Source organism: Trichechus manatus, unplaced genomic scaffold (assembly GCF_000243295.1).
Source record: "Trichechus manatus latirostris isolate Lorelei unplaced genomic scaffold, TriManLat1.0 scaffold00012, whole genome shotgun sequence".
Taxonomy (NCBI): Eukaryota; Metazoa; Chordata; class Mammalia; order Sirenia; family Trichechidae; genus Trichechus; species Trichechus manatus.
The window spans coordinates 9,826,623-9,851,543 of NW_004443948.1; the positions used below are offsets into that span (position 1 = coordinate 9,826,623).

The following is a 24,921-nucleotide window of genomic DNA, read 5'->3' on the forward strand; positions in this document are numbered from 1 at the left end:
GTCTTCTTTTTCACTGTCCAGCTTTCATATGCATACGAGGCTACTGACAAGACTATGGATTGAGTCAGCCACACCTTAGTCATCAAAGTGACACCTTTGTTTTTTAAAACTTTAAAGTGTTTTTTCCCAGCAGATTTTTTCAATGCAATGTGTCCCTTGATTTCTTAACTACTGCTTCCATAACACTGATTGTTGATTTAAGTAGAATGAAATAATTGACAAGTTCAATTTCTTCTTCATTTATCATGATGTAATTTATCGGTCCAGTTGTGAGGATTTTCGTTTTCTTCACGTTCAGGTGATCCATACTGCAGACTGTAGTCTTTGACTTTCATTAGTAAGCACTTTAAGTTGTCTTCATTTTCAAGATTGTGTCATTTGCATATCGTAGGTTGTTGTTTATGAGTCTTCCTCCAGTTCTGATTCCACATTCTTCTTCCAGCATCTCAGATTATTTATTCAGCATAAAGATTGAATAAATAAGATTAAAGGATACAACCGTGCCACACACCTTTTCCAATCATGTACTCTGTAGTATCTATCCCATTGTTCTGTTCAAACGACTGCCTCTTGATCTATGTACAGGTTCTGCATGAACACTATTAAGGGCTCATACACACATACAGGTTATCTATTTCTTCTTGAGTAATCTTTGGTAGACCGTGTAAGTTTTGGGTCAGTTATGACTGATTGATTGATTATGCTTCTTAATATGGGTCATGTCTTCCTGAATCTTTGCATGACTGGAAATCTTTGACTGAACGTCAGATACTGTGATTTTTACCTCATTGAGTGCTGGATGTTTTTGTATTCTCAAGAATATTCTTGTTTTTTTTCTGGCATGCAGTTAAAGTATTTGGAAACCATGATATCCTTTAGGACCTTCCTTTTATGATTTATTAGGTGGGGACAGAGAAGAATTTAGTCTAGGGCTAATTATTCCCCACTAATGACACAAGATTTTCCTCAGTACTCTACCCAATGCTCCATGAATTATGAACTTTTCCAGTCTGGATGTGATGAACTTTTGCTGGCTCTGTGCTGAGTATGGTTCCCTTTAATTCTTTTGGATAGTTCTCTCCGAGGCTCTGGCAGTTTCTTCAGAGCATACGTTGATCAGTACTCTGTTGAATACTCAATGGAAAACATCTGCGAGACTCTGGGTTTACCTCTTTATGTAGCTGTCTCTTTTTTGGTATTAAGTCCTATGAACCCTAGCTTTCTTGTTTTCCATGGACTCTCAGTTCTATCTCCGCAGGCCAGGTTTTCCTGTATTTCCCTACCCTGAAGTGTGGCTTGAAAATTCTCTCATGGCAGTAAGGTGGGACAATTATAGGTTTTACCACAATTGTTTTTCATCTCTTGGGAATCATTGTCTTTGGATACTGGATCTCAGGGATTCAGTGTCTTAACACCATTGTTTACTATAGTTTTTTTTTTTTTTTTAAATTGTATTTTAGATGAGGGTTTACCAAGCAAATTAGTTTTTCATTAAACAATACACATACTGATTTGCGACACTGGTTGCCAACCCCACGACATGTCAACACTCTCCCCTTCTTGACCTTGGGTTCCACATTACCAGCTTTCCCATCCCCTCCTGCCTTCTCGTCCTTGCCCCTGGGCTAGTGTGCCCATTTAGTGTCATTTTGTTTTATGGGCTTTCTAATCTTTGGCTGAAGGGTGAACCTCAGGAGTGACTTCAGTACTGAGTTGAAAGGGAGTCTGGGGGCTGTACTCTCGAGGTTTCCCAGTCTCTGCCAGACCAGTAAGTCTTGTCTTTTTTTTTTGTGAGTTAGAATTTTATTCTACATTTTCAGCTCTATCCGGACCCTTTATTGTGATCCCTGTCAGAGCAATTGGTGGTGGCAGTGAGGCATCATCTAGTTGTGCACAACAATAAAGAACAATTAGGAATCTGCAAAACATCTCACAACATGGATGACTCTGCAGGGCATTATAATGAGTGAAATAAGTCAATCACAAAAGGACAATTATTGTATGAGACCATTATTATAAAAACTCATGAAAAGGTTCATACACAAAAAGAAACAACCTTTGATGGTTATGAGGGAGGGGAGGGATGGGGAGGGAAAACCACTAAGTAGACAATAGATAAGTGTTAACTATGGTGAAGGGTAAGACAGTACACAATATGGGGGAAGCCAGCACAATTTGTACAAGGCACGGTCATGGAAGCTCCAAAGACGCATCTAAACTCCCTGAGGGACTGAGTTACTGAGCTGAAGGCTGGGAAACATGGTCTCGGGGAACATCTAGCTCAATTGGCATAATAAAGTTTATAAAGAAAATGTTTCTACATCCTACTTTGGTGGCCACTGGTCTCATCCCATCTGGAGCAAGAGAGAATGAAGAAAACCAAAGACACAGGAAATGATTAGTCCAAAGGACTAATGGACCACAAGTACCACAGCCTCCACCAGAGTTCATATAATTTGTTTTGTTTTGTTTTGGTTGTTTCACAGAGAAAGGTAAATCTGGTTCCTGTTACTCTGTCTTGGCTGGAAACTGAACTCCCAGTTGACCTTAATTACGTAGATGGAGCACAGGAAGATTGGGAAGCTCTGTATATAGTTCTGTAAGAAATCCAGCTTATGGTAAAACATTGAATCAAAGTTTCTTTTGACACATACATACATATGTATATCTCTTTAATTTAAACTGCATTTCCTTACTCTGGAGAAGTATTGATTTTAATGAGCAAGAAATTCATTTCCAAATTCTGTTCACTAAAAAAACCTGGATACTGCAAGAGTATCTGTCATTTTTCAAGTAGTGATAACCTCATAGAAATGTATACCACAAATCCAGCCCTTACAATCCTTTTATATTGGAGCTATTCTTAGATCTTAGAGAATTTTCTGACCTCATCCTACTAAAGAAAGTTTCAACCTTTCCCTGTCAAATAATTTTTTAGATCAAAAGTATAATATAAGTAATAGGGTATTGAGTCAGATGAAATGATACAAACTCTTTATGAAATAATTTAATATGGTAGGAAATGTTACTTTCCCAAATGAGAGTTAATTTAGGAGTTGTTCTTGAATGTGGGGTATGCAGGGATATCTGCAAGATTAATTATCTCTGAAAAAGTTCTCAAAAGAAGTTTGTTATAGGAACATTTCTATCTAGATTGCTAAATTCATTGAGAAACAGAATATATGCCAGAAAATATCACTTAGTACCCAGTATCACATAAATAGGAAATCCTGGTGGCATAGTGGTTAAGTGCTATGGCTGCTAACCAAAAGGTTGGCAGTTCAAATCCACCAGGTGCCCCCTGGAAACTCTACGGGGCAGTTAGGGCAGTTCTACTCTGCCCGATAGGGTTGCTGAGTCGGATTCGACTTGACCGCAATAGGTATGGTTTTTTTTTTTGGTATCAAATAAATAACATAGGCTTCACTGAGTTCTCTTTGAACATTGTGAATCTTTTCAAGTTTAAAAGGCATTATTACAACTGCTAATAAAAAAAAAAAAACAAAAAACAAAAAAACCAAAGATCTTGAAAAGTAGGAAACCTTTCTAGAAAAGATGAAAACATTTTACTCAAAATAGATGGGAGCAAACAGTGGAAGAATTAACTCAGATTTAGAAACCAGTTTCAAGCTGTTCAATGGCTTCAGTGACTCAATGTTATGAACATTCTGTATTAGTTTCTAAAATGAAATAATATAACTGTTTAGAAAGATAGGTACAGTGAGGTGTCCCTATTAAAATTGTTTTAACAGGCTAATAGTCCAGGGAACATGATCTCAAAATGAGAAAAATAATTCTTAAAATCTAGGTCATTTACCTGTAATTTCCCACATTTCCTGCAGTTCTGTGCTTTAAACACTTGGTATGTCACCTAGAGACAGTCACCTTTTTTTTTTTTTTACTGAAGATCAAGTTATCGGCAAAGTACAAAACGGTAATTAAAAATTTCTAGTTCAGTGCCAGGCATACATTGTTCTTTTAATGAATCAGATTATCTCAACTTTGTAAGGATTAATTAGGCACTTGTAGCAGTTCTTTTAAATTTCTATGAACACTATGCTACAAGATAACTAAGTGGCAGCCTTGTAAACTCAAAGAGTTAATAAGAACCTCAGAAAATCTACTACATTTAATTTCACTAGATGAGTTATAAATTGTTGATTAAGTATGGCATTATTAAAATATTATTGTTTTTCATTTAAATCTTAACTAAATCTTCTGTAAGCACTTAATAACACCAAAAAAAAACACTACAGAAAACTTTTTCCTTTAGAAAAAATTAAAATACATAGAATATCTTTAAAAATCTGCATGTATTTTCCTTCCAAAATCAGTAAATATTAAGATTTTATTATAGTAAATTATATATGTGTGTGTATGTAATTTAAAAAAAAAAATAGTACTAAGAGGTCTTTTATAACCTTCACCCAACTTCCTCTAATACTAACATTTTATACAACCACATTTATCAAAACTAAAAAAATTAATATCTAGACTATACTATTCGGTAAAGTAGAGGGTCAGCAAAAGAGAGGAGACCCTCAATGAAATGGACTGACACAGTGGCTGCTCAATGGGCTCAAATAATGGGCTGCAACAATAGGGTAGGACCGGGCAGTGTTTCCTTCTGTTGTACACCGGGCCACTACGAGTCGGAACAGACTTGACGACACCCAACAACAAACAACAACTATACTATTAAATACACCACAAATTTTATTCAGATTTATTCACTAACATTCTTTCCTCTATTCCTGGATCTAATCCAGGATACCACTTTGCATTTAGTTATCATGTATCTTTAGTCTCCCTTAATCAGTGACAGTTTCTCGGTCTTTCCTTGTTTCTCATGACTTTGACACTTTTCAAGAGCAAGGGTAAGGAATTTTGTTGAAGTCCCTCCATTTGGTGGTGTCTGATTTTTTTATGTTTAGGAATGCTCAATAGATGTTGGAGAAGAATATCCCAGAGGTGAAGTGTGCTTTCCATCCATAATATCAGCAGTTATATCAACATGCCATATCACTGGTGGTATTAACCTTAGGGAATACACAGAGCCTGTATAAAAAAAAAAAAAAAATTGGCTGATATTCAACCATTTCAGGAGGAAGCACATGGTCAAGAACTGATGGTACGGAAGGAAGAATTCCACACTGCACTGAAGGCACTGGCAAAAAACAAGGATCCAGGAATTGATGGAATACCAATTGAGATGTTTCAACAAACTGATGCAGCACTGAAGGTGCTCACTCATCTATGCCAAGAAATTTGAAAGACAACTACCTGGCCAACCAACTGGAAGAGATCCATATTTGTTCCTATTCCAAAGAAGGGTGATACAACAAAAGGCAGAAATTATCAAACAATATCCTTAATATCACATGCAAGTAAAATTTGCTGAGGATAATTAAAAACGGTTGCAGCAGTGCATGGAGAGGAAAGTGCCAGAAATTCAAGCCAGATTCAGAAGAGGATGTGGAACAAGGGATATCATTGCTGATGTCAGATGGATCTTGGCTGAAAGCAGAGAACACCAGAAAGATGTTTACCTGTGTTTACTGACTATGCAAAGGCATTTGACTGTGTGGATCATAACAAATTATGGACAACATTGGGAAGAATGGGAATTCCAGAACACTTAATCATTCTCATGAGAAAACTGTACATAGATCATGAAGCAGATGTTCAAACAGAACAAGAGGATACTGAGTGGTTTAAAATCAGGAAAGGTGTGCACGTCAGGGTTGCATGCATACTTACTCAATCTGTATGCTGAGCAAATAATCGATACACTGAACTATATGAAGAAGAATACGGCATCAGGATTGGAGACGACTTATTAATAACCAGTGATATGCAGATAATACAACCTTGCTTGCTTAAAGCAAAGAGGACTTGAAGCACTTATGATGAACATCAAAGATCGCAGCCTTCAGTGTGGATTACACCTCAACGTAAAGAAAACAAAAATCCTCACAACTGGACCAGTAAACAATATCATGAGAAACAGAGAAAAGATTGAAGGTGTAAAGGATTTCATTTTACTTGGATCCACAATCAACACACACGGAAGCAGTAGTCAAGAAATCAAATGACGTATTGCATTAGGCAAGTCCGCTGCAAAACACCTCTTTGAAGTGTTAAAAAGCAAAGATGTCACTTTGAGGACTAAGGTGCACCTGACCTAAGCCATGGTGTTTTCAATCTCCTCATATGCGTGTAAAAGCTGGACAATGAATAAGGACGACCGAAAAAAATTTGCTGTCTTTGAATTATGGTGTTGGCAAAGAATACTGAATATACTATGGACTGCCAGAAGGATGAACAAGCCTGTCTTGGAAGAAGTTCAGCCAGAGTGCTTCTTGGAAGCAAGGATGGTGAGACTTCATCTCATGTACTCTGAACATGTTATTAGGAGAGGCCTGTCCCTGGAGAAGGATATCATGCTTGGTAGAGGGTCATCAAAAAAGAGAAAGACCCTCAACGAGATGGACTGACACAGTGGCTGCAACAATCGGGTCAAACACAGCAACGGTTGTGAGGATGGTAGTGTTTCACAATCACAGGACTGGGTAGTGTTTCGTTCTGCTGTATACTGGGTTGCTATGAGTCAGAACTGACTTGATGGCCCCTAACAACAACATTAACCTTAACTACTTGGTTAAGGTGAGTCTGACAGGTTTTTCCACTGTAAACTTACTATATTTCTCTTTTCATACTCTATTATTTGGAAGCAAGTCACTAAGTCCAGTATGTATTCAAGTGGAAGGAAATGAACCTCCACTTCCTGGAGAGGGCCACTCAACATTATTATTTGGAATTCTTCTGTAAGGAACATTTTTACTTTATCTCCCATTTATTTATTTGCACAATTATTTATATTAGTATGAACTCGCAGAGATTTACTTTACTGAGTAAATTCAATACTACAGTTATTTTGTTGTTCAAATTTTTCTAGCTTTGGCCATTGGGGGCTCTTATAGGTTGATTCCTATGTCCTTTGGGGATGTTCCTATTAACCCATTTTTTTCTTTTTTCCAAAACACTTCCTTACTTTCTGGCACTGTAATAGGCTCCAGGATCATCTTGTATTTTTCCTGTTCAGCCCTAGACACCACCATTTCTTCTAAGAGCCCTACTTCTTTTATTGGGGAATGGTATTCAGAAACTAAGATCAGGGTGCTGTATGTGCTTGCTGCTACTGGGGTATCACTGCTTCTACACTCTCTCAGCAGATAGTTAAGAAACATATATATTATACAAACCAATGCATACATATATATTTTTTATTTATCTATTTATATGTACCTATGCATATATACCTGAGTTTATACTTCTATCTCTGATTCTAATTTAAGAGGACGGGACTCATTCTACCTTTCCCCCTTCCCCCTTTGCTTATTTATAAGTTCTGTCTCTCAAGTGAGAAACTTAGCTTTCATTATCTACAGTTTATTCACTTATTTGTTCAGTCTTTGTATATATGCAGAGTAGTTTCAGAATTCCTACCCTATACCCTGTGAGAAACAAATTTACCAACTACAGTGTTTATGTACAGTTCTTTTTGCCTTTAGCCTTAGAGTAACCAGTCAAAACAGTTTTTCAAAGTTAACTTAAGTCACCTTCCTTTTACTCCACCTGATACTACGGTTTTCAAAACAATTCTCTTGAGCAAAAAACACAACTCTAGGCTAGATGAAATTTAGAAATGTAATGTTGCAAAAGTTCATTTTGAAGACGATTTGATTCATTTTTCATAGAAGCAGTAGTCTGTAACATTTGAATCCATCATAATCATTACTCATTCACTCCAAAATTATCAAAGATGTTGGTTCTTTGAGTGGGGCAATTAGAGCACTACAAGTCCCTCTTTGAGGTTGAAGGGAGAATGCAGGGAGGTTATCTACTGTGTCTTCTCATCTCTAAATTGAGTTGCCTTGGGCTGGCACGCTTCTAGGGAAGGTTTTAATATTACCGCACTTTAATGCCATATCTTCCCAATGACATGCTTTATTATATCTATACTATAGAAAAAGTTCTAAAAATGATTTGTCCAAGGTCATATGGCTCATAAGTGACACAGCAGAGACTAAAATTGAGCTTTGTTCTAACTCTACAATATGAGAAACTACTATAGTAGGTTAAAACTTCATGTGCTGGTGAGGAATACAGTGTGGCTTTAGTATACGGGCATTTTACAGTCTTTTGAGTTGCCCTTTGCCTTTTCCTTATTGTCAGTGGGCTCGACACATGCAGCTCTAATGACATTGATAACTAAAGAATGTGTAACATAGTTGTACTCTAGTCAACTTCCCCATACTTTAAAAATTGTCTTTAAACGATTTGGCAGGGTCTTATGCCAATGCAAATTGAATAGATCAACCTCCCATCATATCTAATAAGAAGGCTTCACTTGAATAATTTAGCTTCAGTGTCAAGAAAGCAGTTGAACATGCCAAAACGTAAATTACAGCTTTCTTATTAAAGTGTTCCAAGCCAAAATAATTCCTATTATGCTCTTTGGTGAGAATTTGCAGGCATCTAATGGGTAGGTAACCGGGCATTTGCATAGATAAAATGTTTTCTGAGATGAGTTCTGGCTCTGCCTAGAGCAAAGCTTATCAAACTATTGGTAATAAAGGAAAAGTTTTATTTTTATTTTTCTCCACAATCTGTTGTTGGTTGATACTTTTACAAAATAAAACAAAAACTATTTGCTAGAAAAGAAAAATTTAAAAAATACCAAATACAAGCCTACTTTTTTTATGATTATATTCTGCACACAGAAGAATTATTCAGTCAAATTGCTACTGAAGTTTCAAAACACTTATTCTCAGTTTCTACATTTTTCTCTTTGTGGAATGGTATTCAAGTACTTTGTTGGCCGGCATTGGTCCCTGGAACACACTGGTCCCTGGTTAGAGGAGTCCTATAGAAAACTTCTATTCAGGGTTAGTGTCCACCATAATGCAAGTCAGCTTTAATTGACATAATAACCTTCCCTCTTCTTTTCCCCTGAGGGTGTGTTCATCATCCTCAAAATCTTAATACCTCATCATTTTTGTATTAATTCAGATTAGAAAGCATTGTACATAGAACATATCATTCTTCTTTGTTATAGTACTGTCTGCAGAAATATAACTGCTAGTATTTAGTGAATGATTATTATATGCTATATACAGTTCTAAGTACCTTATATGCGTTAAGTCTCAATATGAGAGCAGATACTATTACCATCCCCACTTCACAAAAAATGAAACTGAGGCACAAAAAGATAAAGAAACTTGCCATGGTCACAGAGCAAGAGAATGGCAGAGTTGGAATCCAAACCCAGGCCGTCTAGCTCCAACGTCTGAACTCTCAAACACTGTATCATACTGCTATTCGGAAGAAAAAACTATTTGGGAAAGATCTTTGTAGTTTTACTAAATTGCTTTTAAGTATATAATTCACAATGTTATTCAATACCTGTTATATAGAGAGGTCTTTCTATCTAGAAGGAACAATAGAAACCTTTCTACCTTTAAATAAATAGAATTATAAACATCCGATTTCTTCCTTCTTTGCCTTTGCTAAGGAGCCTGAGAACGAAGGAATGAGCTCAAATACCAGGGACTTTTCTCTTAGAGTCCTCCATGAGTTTTTGGGTTTTGCTTTTCTCAAGTGTTGTTCTGTTTATTATTACAAGTATTTTTATTGTTGTTGTTAGATGCCATCGAGTCAGTTCCAACTCATAGCGACCCTATATACAACAGAAAGAAACACTGCCTGGTCCTGCACCATCCTCACGATCGTTGTTATGCTTGAGCTCATTGTTGCAGCCGCTGTGTCAATCCATCTCATTGAGGGTCTTCCTCTTTTTCACCGACCCTCTACTTTACCAAGCATGATGTCCTTCTCCAGGGGCTGGTCCCTCCTGATAACATCTCCAAAGTATGTGAGACGTAGTCCTGCCATCCTTGCTTCTAAGGAGCATTCTGGCTGTACTTTTCCCAAGACAGATTTGTTTGTTGTTTCGGCAGTCCATGGTATATTCGATATTCTTTGCCAACACCGTAACTCAAAGGCATCAATTCTTTGGTCTTCCTTATTCATTGTCCAGCTTTCACATGCATATGAGTTGACTGAAAACACCATGGTTTGGGTCAGGCACACCATAGTCTTCAAGGTAATATCTTTGCTTTCTAACACTTTAAAGAGGTCTTTTGCAGCAGAATTGCCCAATGCAATGAGTCCTCTGATTTCTTGACTGCCCTTTCCATGGGCGTTGATTGTGGATCCAAGTAAAATGAAATCTTTTACAACTTCAAATTTTCTCCGTTTACCATGATGTTGCTTATTGGTCCAGTTGTGAGGATTTTTGTTTTCTTTATGTTGAGGTGTAATCCATACTGAAGGCTGTGGTCTTTGATGTTCCTTGTAAGTGCTTCAAGTCCTCTTTGGTTTCAGCAAGCAAGGCTGTGTCATCTGCATAATGCATGTTGTTAATGAGTCTTCCTCCAATCCTGATTTCACATTCTTCTTCATATAGTCCAGCTTCTTGGACTATATGAAGGTATTCGAATGCTGGTATTTGAATACCAGTGGCATAGCTTCCAGAATCACAGCAACACCCAAGCCCCCACAGTACAATAAACTGACAGACGTGGGGGAGTATTTTTATTAGCCACCTCAAATCCCTTTAGGGAGGTAGGTGTATATAAATAAGCCAGTTAATGTCCTGGAGCCACTCCTCTGCTTTGTGATTTGCAGCTTCCAATCTGCAATCATTGAGAAGTCATTTTAAAAAGACTGAATAGGTGTATTAATTTCCTAACGTTGTCACAACCAATTAACTTGGTGGCTTAAAACACCAGAAATTTATTCTCTCACAGAAGTCTGAGTCAAGGCTTGGGCAGGCCTGCACTCTGTCTGCAGGCTCTAGGATAGAATCCAGCCTTCACCTCTTCCAGCTTCTGATGGCTCTCAGCATTTCTCGGCTTGTGGCCATATCACTTCAATCTCTGTCTCTGTGATCACATTACCTCCCCCTCTTCTGTCTGTCTCCTCTGTGTCTCTTATAATGACATTTGTCACTGGATTTAGGTCCCCTCTGGATAATCCAGAAATAAGATCCTTAATTACATCTGCAAAGACCCTTTTCTAAATAAGGTAACATTCACTGGTTCCAGGATTAGCATATGAGCATATCTTTTTGAGGGCCATCATTCAATTCACTACAACAGGTGATGACTGCAGTTGTCTTCCTATGAGTAAATTGAAAGAGGCTTTAATATATGGACTTTGTGACCTAAATTTTCTATGCTAAGAGGGTTTTTTTTTCTTTCCCCCTTTGTGGGGTGGGGGTGGGAGCCATTTCATGGCACTTTGCATCGTTCTGGACTGGTTACATCTGCCAGAACCTGGGGGTTTCACTCAGGTTAAGTTGATAAACAGTGTTCTAATTCTTTTGTTTGGCTAGTTTTTGTCTTAAATTCTTTAACCTCCCCATAAAAAAACTATATATGTGTGTGTGTGTATATGTATATATACACACATATATAAATATCATATATACATACACACATTTATGTGTGGTGTGTATATAATTTATATGTGTGTGTGCACATACACACACAATGGGTAGAACACTTCCTAGACCACCAAAAGCACTGTGTTATTAGTATTCTGAAGAATCACTCTAGCCTTCATTCAGAGTAAGTTCATATCAACAAGCTCAACAATCTGAAAAATTTTCAAATAAGGAACAATAGAGAAGAATTGAAAATTTCAGATATAATATAACCACTAGTAATAACATAAAGGCATAAAGGAAGCCTGCAAATTGAGTACTTGCAACCATTGTGTGCTTAGGAAGGTCCGAGACTAAGGGAATTGGTTAAGTTCTAATGGAGAAGATCAGATGCTCAGAATATGTCACAAGAGTTAGAACCTTTCACCTTTAAGTCACTGGTTCTCATCCAATTTATGACAAAAGTAATTGAAAATCATTATCTAAAAACTATTGTACTGTCTCTGGAAAAAGTTGTTCGCCTCACTCTGGTTTCCAGGTGGTGACAATTCCCATCACACTGAGCACTCACCACTTGGCCATCTAAACACAGAGGTGAGAGGGTGAATGGGTCTGAAGACAGAATGACAGTCTCTTGCCCCAGGGCCCTCAGAGGGGCTTGGTGGGTGGTAGAGGGGAAGCCCAGCTGGCCACTGCCTCTGCTGAATTTAGTCCAAAATTAAATAAGTGGATGTCAATTTGCAGAGAGGAATACTAACACTTGCCAGACATTAGCTTCACCTTTTCAACAGAGATTCTGAGTTACATAATCTTATGGAGAATTATTTAAAAAAATAGCTTTATAAGATATAATTTACATACCATAAAACTCACCTGTTTAAATGTACAAATCAATGATTTTTTGTAAATTTACAGAATTGTGTAACCATTGTCACCATCCAGTTTTAGAGCATGTTCATGGAGAAATTTAAAGAAACAAATATTCAATTAAATTCCCTTACTTCAAAGAACAGCTATGGAACTTAAAATGAGAAAGAGAGAAAGGGAAAAAAGAAAAAGAGAGAAAATGAGAGAGAGAAATAATGGGTTTTTAAAATTTGATTAAACCTTGAAAATATAATTTTAAGACAAATGTATACTTTAAGTGTCACAATTATCTAATTTTTCATTTATGAATTATCTATTATTATGAATATTTTAAGAAATGGACAATATCAAAGGTTTTTATACCATCATAACGCTTTAACACAATGCCTTATGCTAGGTTAAGCAGCTGTATGACAAGCTCATCAGCATCAGAAGTGTCTTAGCCTTACTGACCTTCCCTTCTGCTATATTCACCTCGTATGTCTCCAACCCTAGCTTCATTCAAATGCCAATTTTTGAATTGACACAGCTTATTAAGCAATAATGATGAAGAATTCATGGTTGGGTCACTCAGGTGTTTGGTGCCTAGCTACAGCTGTGCTCTCAACATTGTTCAGGAATCTTTTTACTTGTTTTTGACTTGTTTCCTTTCTCGTATCTTACAGTGGCTACACATCTTTGCTTATTATCTCAAGTTCTCTGTCACAATTCTACCCTTTTATTTTTCAATAGATGAAAAAAGTAATTAGCAGTTCCAAATGCTTCAGAGATTAAATAGGACAAGAACTAAATACTGCCCCGTTGGTTTTAACAACTGGGAGGTTATGGGTGTTTTTGGAAAGAAGAGTTTCAGCTTAGTAAGAGCAGAAGCCAGTCAATCATACATTAAAAATGAATGGGATAATCTTTCAAGAACCTGGCAATTAAAAAAAAAGAGGAGTGTTATGGTCAAGGAAGAGAGTTGGGGGCAGGGCTATCACTTGCCTATACCCCGCCTTTGTGTAGATTAGAAAAAGGTACCTTCTCTTGGTGGACACATTCCTAAGGATTCAGAGTTTGAAGAGCAAGAAGCACCTCTGTGCAAAGGAAAAGGCTCCCCTTTCTTGGGGTGAATGCCCTCATTGGCACCCTCAGTTCCGTGTACCTTACACAGTGTTGTTGTTGTTGCTGGTCGCCATGGAGTGGATCCCAACTCAAGATGACCCCGTATGTGCACAGTAGAACTGCTCCATAGGGTTTTCGAGACCGTATCCTTTCAGAAGCAGATCGCCAGGACTGTCTTCTGAGGTGCCTCTGGGTAGGGTTCAACCGCCAACCTTTTGGCTTGTAGTTGAGTGCTTATCTGTTTGCACCACCTAGAGACAAGCTGTAAAACTGTGATGGTCTTGAGTAAGGGAGAGTTTTTTAAAGCTAGGAGAAAATTTTCATGAAATATATAGTTCTTGTTATGATTTTCTTTGATATTCCCCAGCAGTCCGGATGTAGGAATGAAGGCAAATTCGTTGATTTGTTCCAGGTTGGGGTTTTGCAATGTAAGTATACCCAAATCAAAAGCGGACAAGTTAGTTAAGACATTGGCAAGATGCATTGGTATTGGGATCTAGGAAGAATGGCAAAGGAAGACATAGCAGACATGCTGACTAGCCATTCCTCTTTTTCCATGTGAATATAATAACCATTTTATTTAGAGTTGGGCAGCAATGAGCTAAGGGAAGGTGGACTCAATCCAAGTAGTGAAACACAATTAATTTAAGCCAAACATGGTAATCTCATTTTTCTATCCAGTGGTTTAGGGGCAGGCACCTGACCTAGTTCTGGTCAAAGAAACAGAAAGAAAAATCTGATGGTAACATCTGGGAAATTTATTTTTTTCTCTTTGGTAAAGACACATAGAAGAAATCTTCATTTTTCTTTTAGATGTGGTCTTATGAGGGAGTGATGCTTAGAGCTGTGGTAGCTATTTTATGACCATGAGGGGACAAACTTGAGGTTAAAAGCCTATATTATGAGGAAATGAAAGAACCAAGGAACCTGGGTCCTTGATGACCACCTTCTTCTTCATCAACACTCCTCATTCTTACTTCAAAGTTCCTTCTTCTATATTTGTCTCTCCAGAGTTTAGTTTCAGCGCTCTGATTTTCCTAGTGATTTTCAACAGTGGGGGATACGTAGTTGGAAAAACTATATTTATCGTTATTTTATACCTAAAAATCCTTTTTTTAAAAACAGCTTTACTGACATTTAATTCCCATACCATACAATTCACCCATTTAAAGTGTGCAATCCAATCGTTTTTAGTATATCCACAGTTGTGCAATTTATCACCACAATCTATTTTATAAAACTTTTCATCATTCCAAAACGAAACCCTGTACCCATTAGCTGTAACTCTTCACTTCCTCCAACCTCAAGCCCTAAGAATCCAAGAATCTACTTTCTGTCTCTACAGATGTAGCTATTCGGGACGTTACATACAAGTGGAATCATACAACATGTGGTCTTTTGTAACTGGTTTCCTTCAATTAGCATAATTGTAAAAATGGTGTAGAGGAGGCCTCTGACCTTTTCTAACTCCACAAGGGTGAAGGCGAATCAAGATCAATAGCCTAGGGCTGATGCCTATGAGGTAGAGGTCAGACGTAACTCCTCTCGCCAGCCTGAAGTTTTGTCACTAGGTAACTTTCATCATATTTTTATTAACCGCTTCAAAAGACTTCTGCTTTGAATATGCTTTAAAATTTAAGCCCCAAGACTGATCAATGCTCTTCCTCCTCCATAGCTCCTGGGATTCTTAACTGGGACAAGTATTTGCACCTTTCTAGTTTCCAGGTGCAGGAGCCCTGGTGTGCAGTGGTTAAGAACTCGGCAGCTAACCAAAAGGTTAGCAGTTCATATTCACCAGCGGCTCCTTGGAAACCTTAAGGGGCAGTTCTACTCTGTCCTATAGCGTTGCTGTAAGTTGGAATCGACTGGACTGCAAAGGGTAGTTTCCAGATGCAAACACACTTAAACCTCCTGTGTTCATGAGTACATTTCTCGTGGCGTCCAATTCTGTATACTTAAAATAGAATCACTGAGCTGGAAGCCAGTCAGTTAGTGGGAATGAAAGAAGAAAGTCCCCAGTGAGGGAAGACTATATAGATTGCCCCATTCCAAAGTCAAGAAGAAAGAGGCCCAGAGGTTTCCGGCTCTACCACTTGTTGTCAAAGTGGAATTCCATTTAATGCTCTCGCTTACACCATTTGTCTCACCAAGGACAGTTTATTCACTGAAAAACTTAGTACAAGGACTAAAAAGAGAACGCATTTTTTTTTTTTTTTGCAGTATGGAAAATGGGAAGACTTCTTGCCATGGTTTCAACTCTCAGGCATTGGTATCCCAAGGAAAAATACCAGAATACTAGCGTATCCTTTGGACAATTCCAGAATCCTGTTTCCCTTGATTAAATTCAACAGATATGGCAAACCTAAGAGAGTCCTGGTTAGTCACATTTTCAACGGCATTATATCCACACTCGATTGTTCCCCTCACTGTGAATTTACTTGATATCTGAAACACTTCTCCAAGAAGAAAATTTCATAACTCTGACAAGGAAGAGTCCTTCTGAGAAAATCACATACCCACTTGAAGGAAGGATATGCTGCCAATGGGCGTTGCTTAAAGCAAGAAAAACTGCAGGTATGCTACGGGTCGAGAAAGGGCCAGGGTAAGGGAGGGCAACGCTGAGCGAGGCTGCCTCCAGGGTGGCCTCTGCCCCGCGGGGAACAGGATTGAGGAGGGAACTGCAAGTCCCAGCGGCCTAGAGGTGTGACCGCGTGAGTGGGCGGAGGGGCCAGGCACCTCCTCCCCGTTTGGGACGTGCGTCCCGGGATCACTCCGGGTCCCGCTCCTCCCCGCCGGCGGGGGGAGCAGGGGCTGGGCAGCCGCTCACACCGGCTATAAAGGGCCCCGGCCGCCTGGGCTCGCATCGGCTCGCCTGCGCCCGCCGGCTCCGCCCTCACCATCTGCCAGCCTTTGGGGCTCCCGCTCCCGCTCAGGCCCTACTCGACCCTCTCGGGCCTCGGCTACTCGGGCTGCGGCAGAAGATGGCTGCTGCCCCGGAGGACGTGCCCGAGCTGGCCCGGCTCCTGGAGATCGACCCGTACCTGAAACCCTTCGCTCCGGACTTGCAGCGCAGGTACCACCCAACCACATCAGGGTCCCCATCACCCCGGCGCAGCCCGCGCGGGCTCCGGGCACGGGCCACCCCTCGGCCTTTGCGCGCGTCGGCCCCGCCCCTCGGTCCCGCTAAACGCGGCGGCCCCGCCCCTGCCCCGGCGGGAAGGGCCTTGGTGGGCGGGGCGTTGGGGCGACTTGGGTAACTGGGTTGTGTAACTTCCTGAGTTGTGGGTTGACAGTTTAGGCACCCGAAGTAGCGCTGAGGCCCCGAGTTACTTTAAACTTCTTTCCACATTCCCTCCCCTCTTCATCCATTTTGCGCCACTGGGTAGGTCCTTTGGCTTCCAGCACTCGTTTCCTCTGGTCCTGCTGGGGATTGAGGCTGCGCCACTGCGGGATTTATGATATTTGCATGACCAGAGCGCTCCTGTGAATTAGTGTGTGAATAACACCCGATTTGTGTAATTGTATAGTTAAAATTTTCTGGGTTATTTCATAGCAAATAGTGCGTTTTTATATCTAACAGGATTCTTCCAGACAGGAACTACATGCCCTAGCTTTTGTTCTTTCCTTGTTAATATTCCCCTCTCAGGGAAGATTAAGCCTATCTTGGTCTTTTTTTTTTTTCCCCTTGGACCAACATCGATGAGTAAACATAACAGCAACATTCGGTCTTGTTTAACATTGCTGTCGTGGAGAGGAAGAAATGCCAGGAAAGCTAAACTTCCAGAGGCCAATTTAGGATGTTGTGGTTTTAGCTTGGCTCCTACCACACTGTTGTGAATTGATTTACCACACTTTAGTTGCTGTGATGATAATTCCACTAGTTATAGTAGTTGCATTTGTGAAGTAACTACATTGTGATTTAATGGGTTTTGACCTTTTAGCAGAATCACTTCAGAAGGTATACTACTGGGGCAACAATATACATAGCCAATTTTTTTAAGTTTAGGACATGTTTAGGTACTTGCTGACGCGAAGAAGCATTGGGATAAGGAAAAAAGGCTGGCTTGGAGTGTGTGTGTTTTTTTTTTAAACTTAAGTTCATGTGTTGGCATTGTCATTTATTACCAGTTTTCAATTCAGCAAATGTTTATTAAAGAAGACGTAAGAGTAAAAACATTGTCCTAGGGATTGTAGGGGACATAAAGATGAATACAACATCTCATTCCAGAGCTTGTATGTCCTAATGAATGCACCCTCCTCAAAGTAGCCACCTTGAGATGTTCAGCTAATCAAATGGTTGTGCCATTATTTAAACCATTTAGGAAGCAACCTTGCGAAATTGCTTTCAGAATTTGCAATACTGTATATGCCTTAAAGAGAAACTTAATGCATTGTCTTCATAGTTCAAGACTGGATTTAACTTAGGCATATTAAAAAGAAAAATAATGGACCCAAACATGGCAGTTAAAGTTGGTGACATTTTAAAAGATTTTTGTTTAATGTGCTTATAGTGGTGACACATTTTCTTGTGTGCATTATACAATGATGCTTAAGACAAAGACCTTTCTAAAAGAAGAGTTCTGAAATGGAAATGTTTTATCTAGGCTCCTCCCCCCCATTAAAAAAATGATCACAATTAGACAAACATTCCTTGTTAAAATCTATCTTTCATGTGCTTCACTTCCAACTCCATTGAGATTGAAGCAATTATAATCCTCTTTTATGGTTTGTCAAAACTAATGAGAAGGACAAAGGCCAGAATAAAGACTTGTGAGAAATCCAGTGTTCTGGTGAAAAGGCTGGTCAAATGGGCCCTTGAGTCTCACTCTGACCTGGATTCTCCTTCTGGCCTTGGTTCTCAGTAATTGCCATTTTCCAGTGCACATGTTCTATTTAGGCATATCAAGTAGTAATTTGGCATTTGGCAGCAGTAACTTATACTGTTACCACTTGAAGAATAAAAATTCCTCCTTCTCAAGTGTAGTTTGGTTACTTATCCTATTTTCTGCTTATTTCTAGTAATTCACCTAGGCAGTGTGTCTTTGCCCTAACACAAATACACATCCAGTCAATCGTTTAGGTACAAAATATACTTACTAAAGAGTGAAGAAAATTTGAGGTACAAACAACAATAGGTAAGAATGGTGATGGGAGGAGGTGATTTCTTCTCATAAATGGACAGTCTTGTCCTTCCCTAGCCAACTTCTCTTTATTTGAAATTCTGTTGTATACTTTTGTTGTTCTGGTTTACGTTTTCTGTAACTGCGAGAATTTGGAATCAAGTTTAGAGGATTAGTGAGTTATGCTGTACCATAAAATGAAAATTGAAGCATTAGTGTGTGTGAAGGCCTCCATATTGTCTCATTGGTTACCTCCTAAGATGAGTTCTTCCGCTGAGCTCTCCCACTTCTTTCACCTGCTGTTTACTCTGCAATTAGTTGCTGAGATCATAATTCCAAAATACAAGTGTTTCAGAACATAACATTGAATTCTCCCTGTATTACATGCCCAACATGAGTCAGTCACAGGGCTCTGCTCATGGTAGTCACATCTAGGCTGATGAAAGGCTTCATATTGAACATGTTTCTGCAACGGTAACTAACGACAGGGAATGGAAAACATGTTGAACAACACACTATTTCTCACAGCTTTAGCCTAGCAGTGAGTCACTTCCGTTGGCATTATATTAGCCAGTCTAAGTCAGTGTGACTTTTGAGTGTATGGAACAGAGAACTGAACATTTATGAGCAGCCCTAATACAACACAGTTGTAATAATTCAAAGTCTTATACAAATATGTGATCTTATCTTTGTTCTCTGGGTTTACAGTTTAGTGAGTAGGTATTGCACATTATGTTATATGCCAGTCAGGGATTTACATTTTTTAAGAAATAGTTTATAATGTTGCAATATTATAATTATTTATGAAATTAAGGTTATATTGTTCCAAAGCTTAGGCACAATTAGATGGTGATAAAAGGCACCAAAGCTTATCTACTTCATGTATTTACCGCAGAAAGACAAGTAATGTTTTTAGAAAATAAGTTTCTGGATATTCTTTCTAAAGATGAAAGACACAGTATAAAAAGAAGAAAAAAAAAAGACAAACAATTAAGAGCAGTTTTGTAAGTGGCCTGCCAAAATCACTGAAATTATTGGAGGCAATTTATGACCAGGATATTAGTAAAATAAAACAAGGGATATTAAAATGGAGACCAGACCCAGAAAAAAATATTGTGGACTTTAATTGCATGTAACAATAATAAAGTCATCTCTAGAGATCTTATGTAGCCCTGGTAGCACAGTGGTCAAAAAGTTGGCCGTTCAAATCTGCCTTCTGCTCCTTGGAAACCATGTGTGGCAGTTCTACTCTGTCCTATAGGGTCACTGTGAGTCGAAATCGACTTGATAGCAACGAGTTTGGTTTTTTGTTTTGGTAGACACAGAATCTGCTGAGGAGAGAGCTCGTGAAAAATTCCCTCTGGACAAAGGATGTTAAATCAAAATTAGTTCTACAAATATCTATAACTATTTAAGATATGGAAAAAAGACACTGACAGCCTGTTGATTTAGCATGCTGCCTTTTTTATTGTAGTGTATGTATACCATACACTCTCACACTCACATTTCTACTTAACATTCACAAATACTTACAAAAGATTTCATAGCCTCTTAACCAAACTCAGCCCACCATCCTTCTTATTATCGTTACTATTTCTTCATGAAATTTAAAATTCTTTGGTTAAGAATTTCTTCTAGATTAGTTTGTTGACCATAGCTTTATAGCTTTAACTTTGTGTAATATAAAGAAAAATGTACCTACTTAAAAAAAAAAAAAAAATTTTTCTACATGGACAATTTTCAATTTTCAGAAACTTGATTCTTACTTTTGTAGTGAAGGGGTAACAAATTAAATAACTTTAGAGATCAGACAGGTAACTTAAATGAAGGAAGCAGGCTGAGCAAATTCTTTTAAGACAAACAAACTTTGCCATTTCTACACATAGAAGAGTTAACCTTTTTTTTTTCCTAGCTGAGTATTTTTCCTCAAGATAATGTACAACCTTCTCAGTCTAACTTTTGCCTTTTCATGCTTGATAGTGGCATGCGTACAGAGGGAGTTTTCTGCTACAACAAGAAGTAACCCCCCATTTCAGTCTTAGGGAGAAAATAGGGATGGTGGGTTCTATGTGATCAGGAGCCCACCTACAGTTTCTATAAAGGGCAGATAGTATTTGGCTCCATCTGATTGTTACTATGTAGGATTGTAGGCCTGTTGTTGCAGGATCTTCTGATTTCTTTTTAAAGACATAATAGATATTTAAATTTTAAAGGAAAATCTCTTCATTTTTTAAAAAAATGTTGGTTCAATTAAAGGGAAAAAAGCAAAAAAACAAACCAAAATACTGAGAACCACAATGTCATGGATTGAATTGTGTCCCCCAAAAATATGTTTATCAATTTGGCTAGGCCATGATTCCTAGTATTGTGTGATTGTCCACCATTTTGTCATCTGACGTGATTTTCCTATGTGTTGTAAATTCTCTCTTTATGATTTTAGTGAGATGGGATTAGTGGTAGTTATGTTAATGAGGCAGGACTCAATCTACAAGATTAAATTATATCGTAAACCAATCCCTTTTGAGATATAAAAGAGAGAAGTGAACAGAAAGACGGAGGACCTCATACCAACAAGAAACAAGAGCCGGGAGAATAGCACGTCCTTTGGATCTGAGGCCCCTGCGCTGAGAAGCTCCTTGACAAGTGAAAATTGATGACAAGGACCTTCCCCTAGAACTGGCAGAGACAGAAAGCCTTCTCCTAGAGCTGGCATCCTAAATTTGGACTTTTGGCCTCCTAGACTGTGAGAGAATAAATTTCTCTTTGTTAAAGCCATCCACTTATGGTATTTCTGTTATAGCAGCACTAGATAACTAAGACACAGATAAATATGGCTTATACTATAGTCTTCACCCTCTGCTTCAAGTTTATATAGTACTTTCAGATATAATATTCACTTTAATCCTCATAACAATACCACAAGGTAGCATCTTTGGTTTTGTTTTTGCTGTTTTGTTTTGAGGTTTGTCAAGTGACTGGCTAAATTCACATGGCTAGTAAGTGCCTCCAGTGGGACTAATCTTTCTTTGCTAAAACTAAAGAGACAAAGAGGAAGAAAGAGGTATTCATTAAGTTATCAAGCAGCCATTTTTTGTGACTACTTTTTTCTTCCTCTTTATCTCTTCACACTTGACTTTCTGAACCACTTATTAACTCCTTGAAGCTATTTCTTCCCTTTGTTTCATGATACTGAAGCTGTTGCTTTTCTTCCATCATCTCTGTTGGTTTCTCCTCAGCCTCTTTCTGTCCATTTAATGTAAGAATTTCCCAGGGTTATTCCTTGGGACCTTGTACATATTTCTACTTTTCGCTAGTCATTCTCATCCATCCAGTAGGTTCTATCTATATACTGATGCTGCCCACATCTGTTTTCACCCCAGATCTCTCTCCTGGTCTCAGGTATATTTATAAATATCTTTATTTTGATGTACTGCAGGATAAAAGACCTGGCAATCTGCTCTCATAAAGATTACAGCCTAGGAAGCCCTATGGGGCAGTTCTACTCTGTTACATGGGGCTGCTGTGAATCGAAATCAACTCAATGGCACACAATAACAACAACAAATAAATACAAAATTCAACATGTATAAAACTGAACTTAAGGTTTTCATCCGAAATCTGTTTGTCCCTTTATACCCTGTCTCAGGGTGTGGAATCTTCATGAACAATTTCTCAAGCCTAACACTGAAGACTTATCCTTAGTTTCTTCTCTCTCCTCCTTTCCTTGTATCTCCAAATGTATTCCCGTAGGTGGGCAGTGTTTCTATATTGTTTGTCCACCGTCTTATTCTCAGTCTGTAGAATTGTATCTGGCTCATAGTGAACACTTAGTAGAATATTTGAGTGAGTAAATATATCTGAATGAATCTATTTTGACTCTGTTTTTCCTTTTGCCATACCAGTGAGTCTAATGTCGACTCAGCTTAAGCCGAAAATTTTGAGAATGTTTGGATGGATGGACAGAGAAAGAGCGATAATTATCAGGAGGTTGCATGTGACAATCAGGGGAAAGGGTATATATGCTCAAGCAAAACGCTAAAGATAATCATAGTAAATCAAGAAAATAGCTATCAATTAGATACTTTTTCCCATACTCTACTGACACTGAAGGTTTAATCTCTGAAGAAATATTAATTTTAGGAGAGCTTGAGATCAGATGAAGTTGGAGTCCCTGGGTGTCGAAAATGGTTAAGCACTTGACCTGAAAGGTTGGCAGTTTGAACCCACCCAGAGGCACTTTGAAAGTCAGGCCTGGTGATCTCCTTCAAAAGGTCACAGCCTTGAAAACCCTATGGAGTGATTTTACTCTGTACACATGGGGTCACTATGAGTTGGAATTGACTTGACCGCAACTAACAACAGCAGCTAGGTCAAGAATGGAGGAAGTTTTTGTGAGCCCATGTCTGTTAAGTATTACAATTATGGTGAAGATATGTACAGTGAAACCTGTGAAAGCTGGAACTCTACGGGACTGCTTTGTTTTCCCGTCTTCCAAGTTTTCCGCCTTTGACAGGGTGCTTACTGGCGCCCACTATTAAGAACCCTACCGTGTTTTAGTTTTGAGTTATCCTTCTCTGACGGGTTTCTGCCTTGCACAGGTTCCGGCTTTTGTAGATTTTACTATACTTTGTTAGAAATAAAAATAGTTTTTACATTGGTATGTAATTAGAATTGGAAAATTTTTTCCATTTGATGTATCAGCAGCCACATCAAAAATTGATTCTCACAGCACAGAGGTTTTGCCTCATAGCTGAATGGGGCACTCCTTCTCAGTGCCTGGCCATGCTGTAGACTGTGAAGGAAGTCTCATGTCAGTGACTCTAGAAGGCAGGGAAGAATCTGAAGATTATGAGATGCACTTGGCCTGCTCTTCTGTAGCATCTGTACATGAATCTGTGGATTCATTTGCTCTTTACAGCTGAAGTCTGTCTTAACTCCAGTCAATCCTGAATTCTCTACCATGATGGTCAAGAGGCTCTGACCTCTTCTCATTTTCAAAGTGCCTTAAAGTGACACAGTGGAGCATTTCAGTTTAGTTTAGGCTCTGGCACCTGCTGCTTCACCTCCTGAGAAATGAGTATGTGGCACTTCTTATAGGGTTCAGTTCAGCTTCTACCATGCTGGGTCGTAGTTAGCTGGTGAGAGGATAATACAGTCCTTGTGAGGTGGAAGGTAGTTTTACGATTGATAGGTGTGTCATGCTGCTCTTACTTGAAAGCACACATTAACTTTCGATTATACATTTATAGGAGTTAAAGGACAGTATGAAAGTGTTTTCTGTGGAGGGAATTGCTTCTACCAGGTACCTTTCATTCTAAAGTAAACTGATTTTTTACTAAAGAACAGCTCTTCTTGTGGTGATAATCCGCTCATCAGTGTATGTTCACACTGTTTTGAATCCAGGATTCTTTTATGTTTAATACCCAACAGAAACCCCATTCAACTTTGTGTTCAAGGCTCTAGGAACCTGGTACCTTGACAAAAGACAAAATTCCCCATTAAGTCCATTTATTGTACATTTACACTCATTGATATATTATACAGTTCTGTTGCAGTTTATTTGATATTGTTTAATTCACATCATTGTGGTGATTAACTTATAAAACTTGATTTTCTAATGTTTAAATGATTCAAATGACTTATGTTCTAAATTTAGTTTCTTCATAGGTAGAATGGAAAACGATAGACGAATACTGCTAAGGGATTTTTTTTACAAAGTAAAAAAAAAATCATATGGGGCTTTAATTTTAACTCATACGCTTTTTAAATAGTTTTGAGTCTGTGGGCAGATTAATTAACCTCTGTGAACCTCAGTTTCTTCTTCTGTAAAACATGGCTATGACCCACCTTGTAGGGGTATTTTGAGGACTAGGAATATATGTAAAGATGCTTGGTAAATAAATAATAGTTATTTTATGGTGATAATATTGTTAGCAGTAAATGTTTACTAGACTATTATTTTCAGAGGATTTTGTTATTGTTAGCTTCTTTAATGCTGTATCCTGAAATCAACCATCAGTAAAATACCATGACCAGAAATTCTCCCCAACTCTTCCTTTTGCTGGTTAGAGCCATCCTTACTTTAGGGGGTTTCTTCCTTTTCCCAGCAGAAGTGATTGTGTGAATGAGGTGAGGGAGGTGATAATTTTAATCATAATCTAATAGAGAAGGAAAAGAATGTGTTTAAACTTTGATCCTTAATTTGGAGAGAAAATGATACAGCAATTGCCAGTTTACTATAAGCTGAAGGCAAGATGAGTCCTAGGATATAATGAGCACGAAGCTTCCTTTATTGAGAGAGGTAAATGCTAGCCTGCA

At 38.5% G+C, this 24,921-nt stretch overlaps 1 protein-coding gene and 1 long non-coding RNA gene across 6 annotated transcripts in view; one reads left to right on the top strand and one right to left on the bottom strand.

Annotated features, from left to right (window-relative positions):
• LOC111819574 (uncharacterized) overlaps positions 1-16,765 on the bottom strand; it is a 167,300-nt gene extending 150,535 nt beyond the window's left edge. For 2 of the 5 annotated variants that reach the window (XR_002823161.1, XR_002823162.1), the window contains exon 1: positions 16,525-16,750. This is a non-coding gene — a long non-coding RNA (uncharacterized LOC111819574). Of the gene's footprint in view, positions 1-16,524 lie in introns of all 5 variants that reach the window. The other 3 variants (XR_002823166.1, XR_002823163.1, XR_002823167.1) reach the window with 2 other exon arrangements.
• Positions 16,465-24,921, top strand: part of GBE1 (1,4-alpha-glucan branching enzyme 1) — a 311,336-nt gene continuing 302,879 nt past the window's right edge. Inside the window, exon 1 of the mRNA XM_023726637.1 lies at positions 16,465-16,556. Coding sequence (XP_023582405.1) covers positions 16,465-16,556 — 92 coding nt within the window. The remainder of the gene's footprint in view (positions 16,557-24,921) is intronic.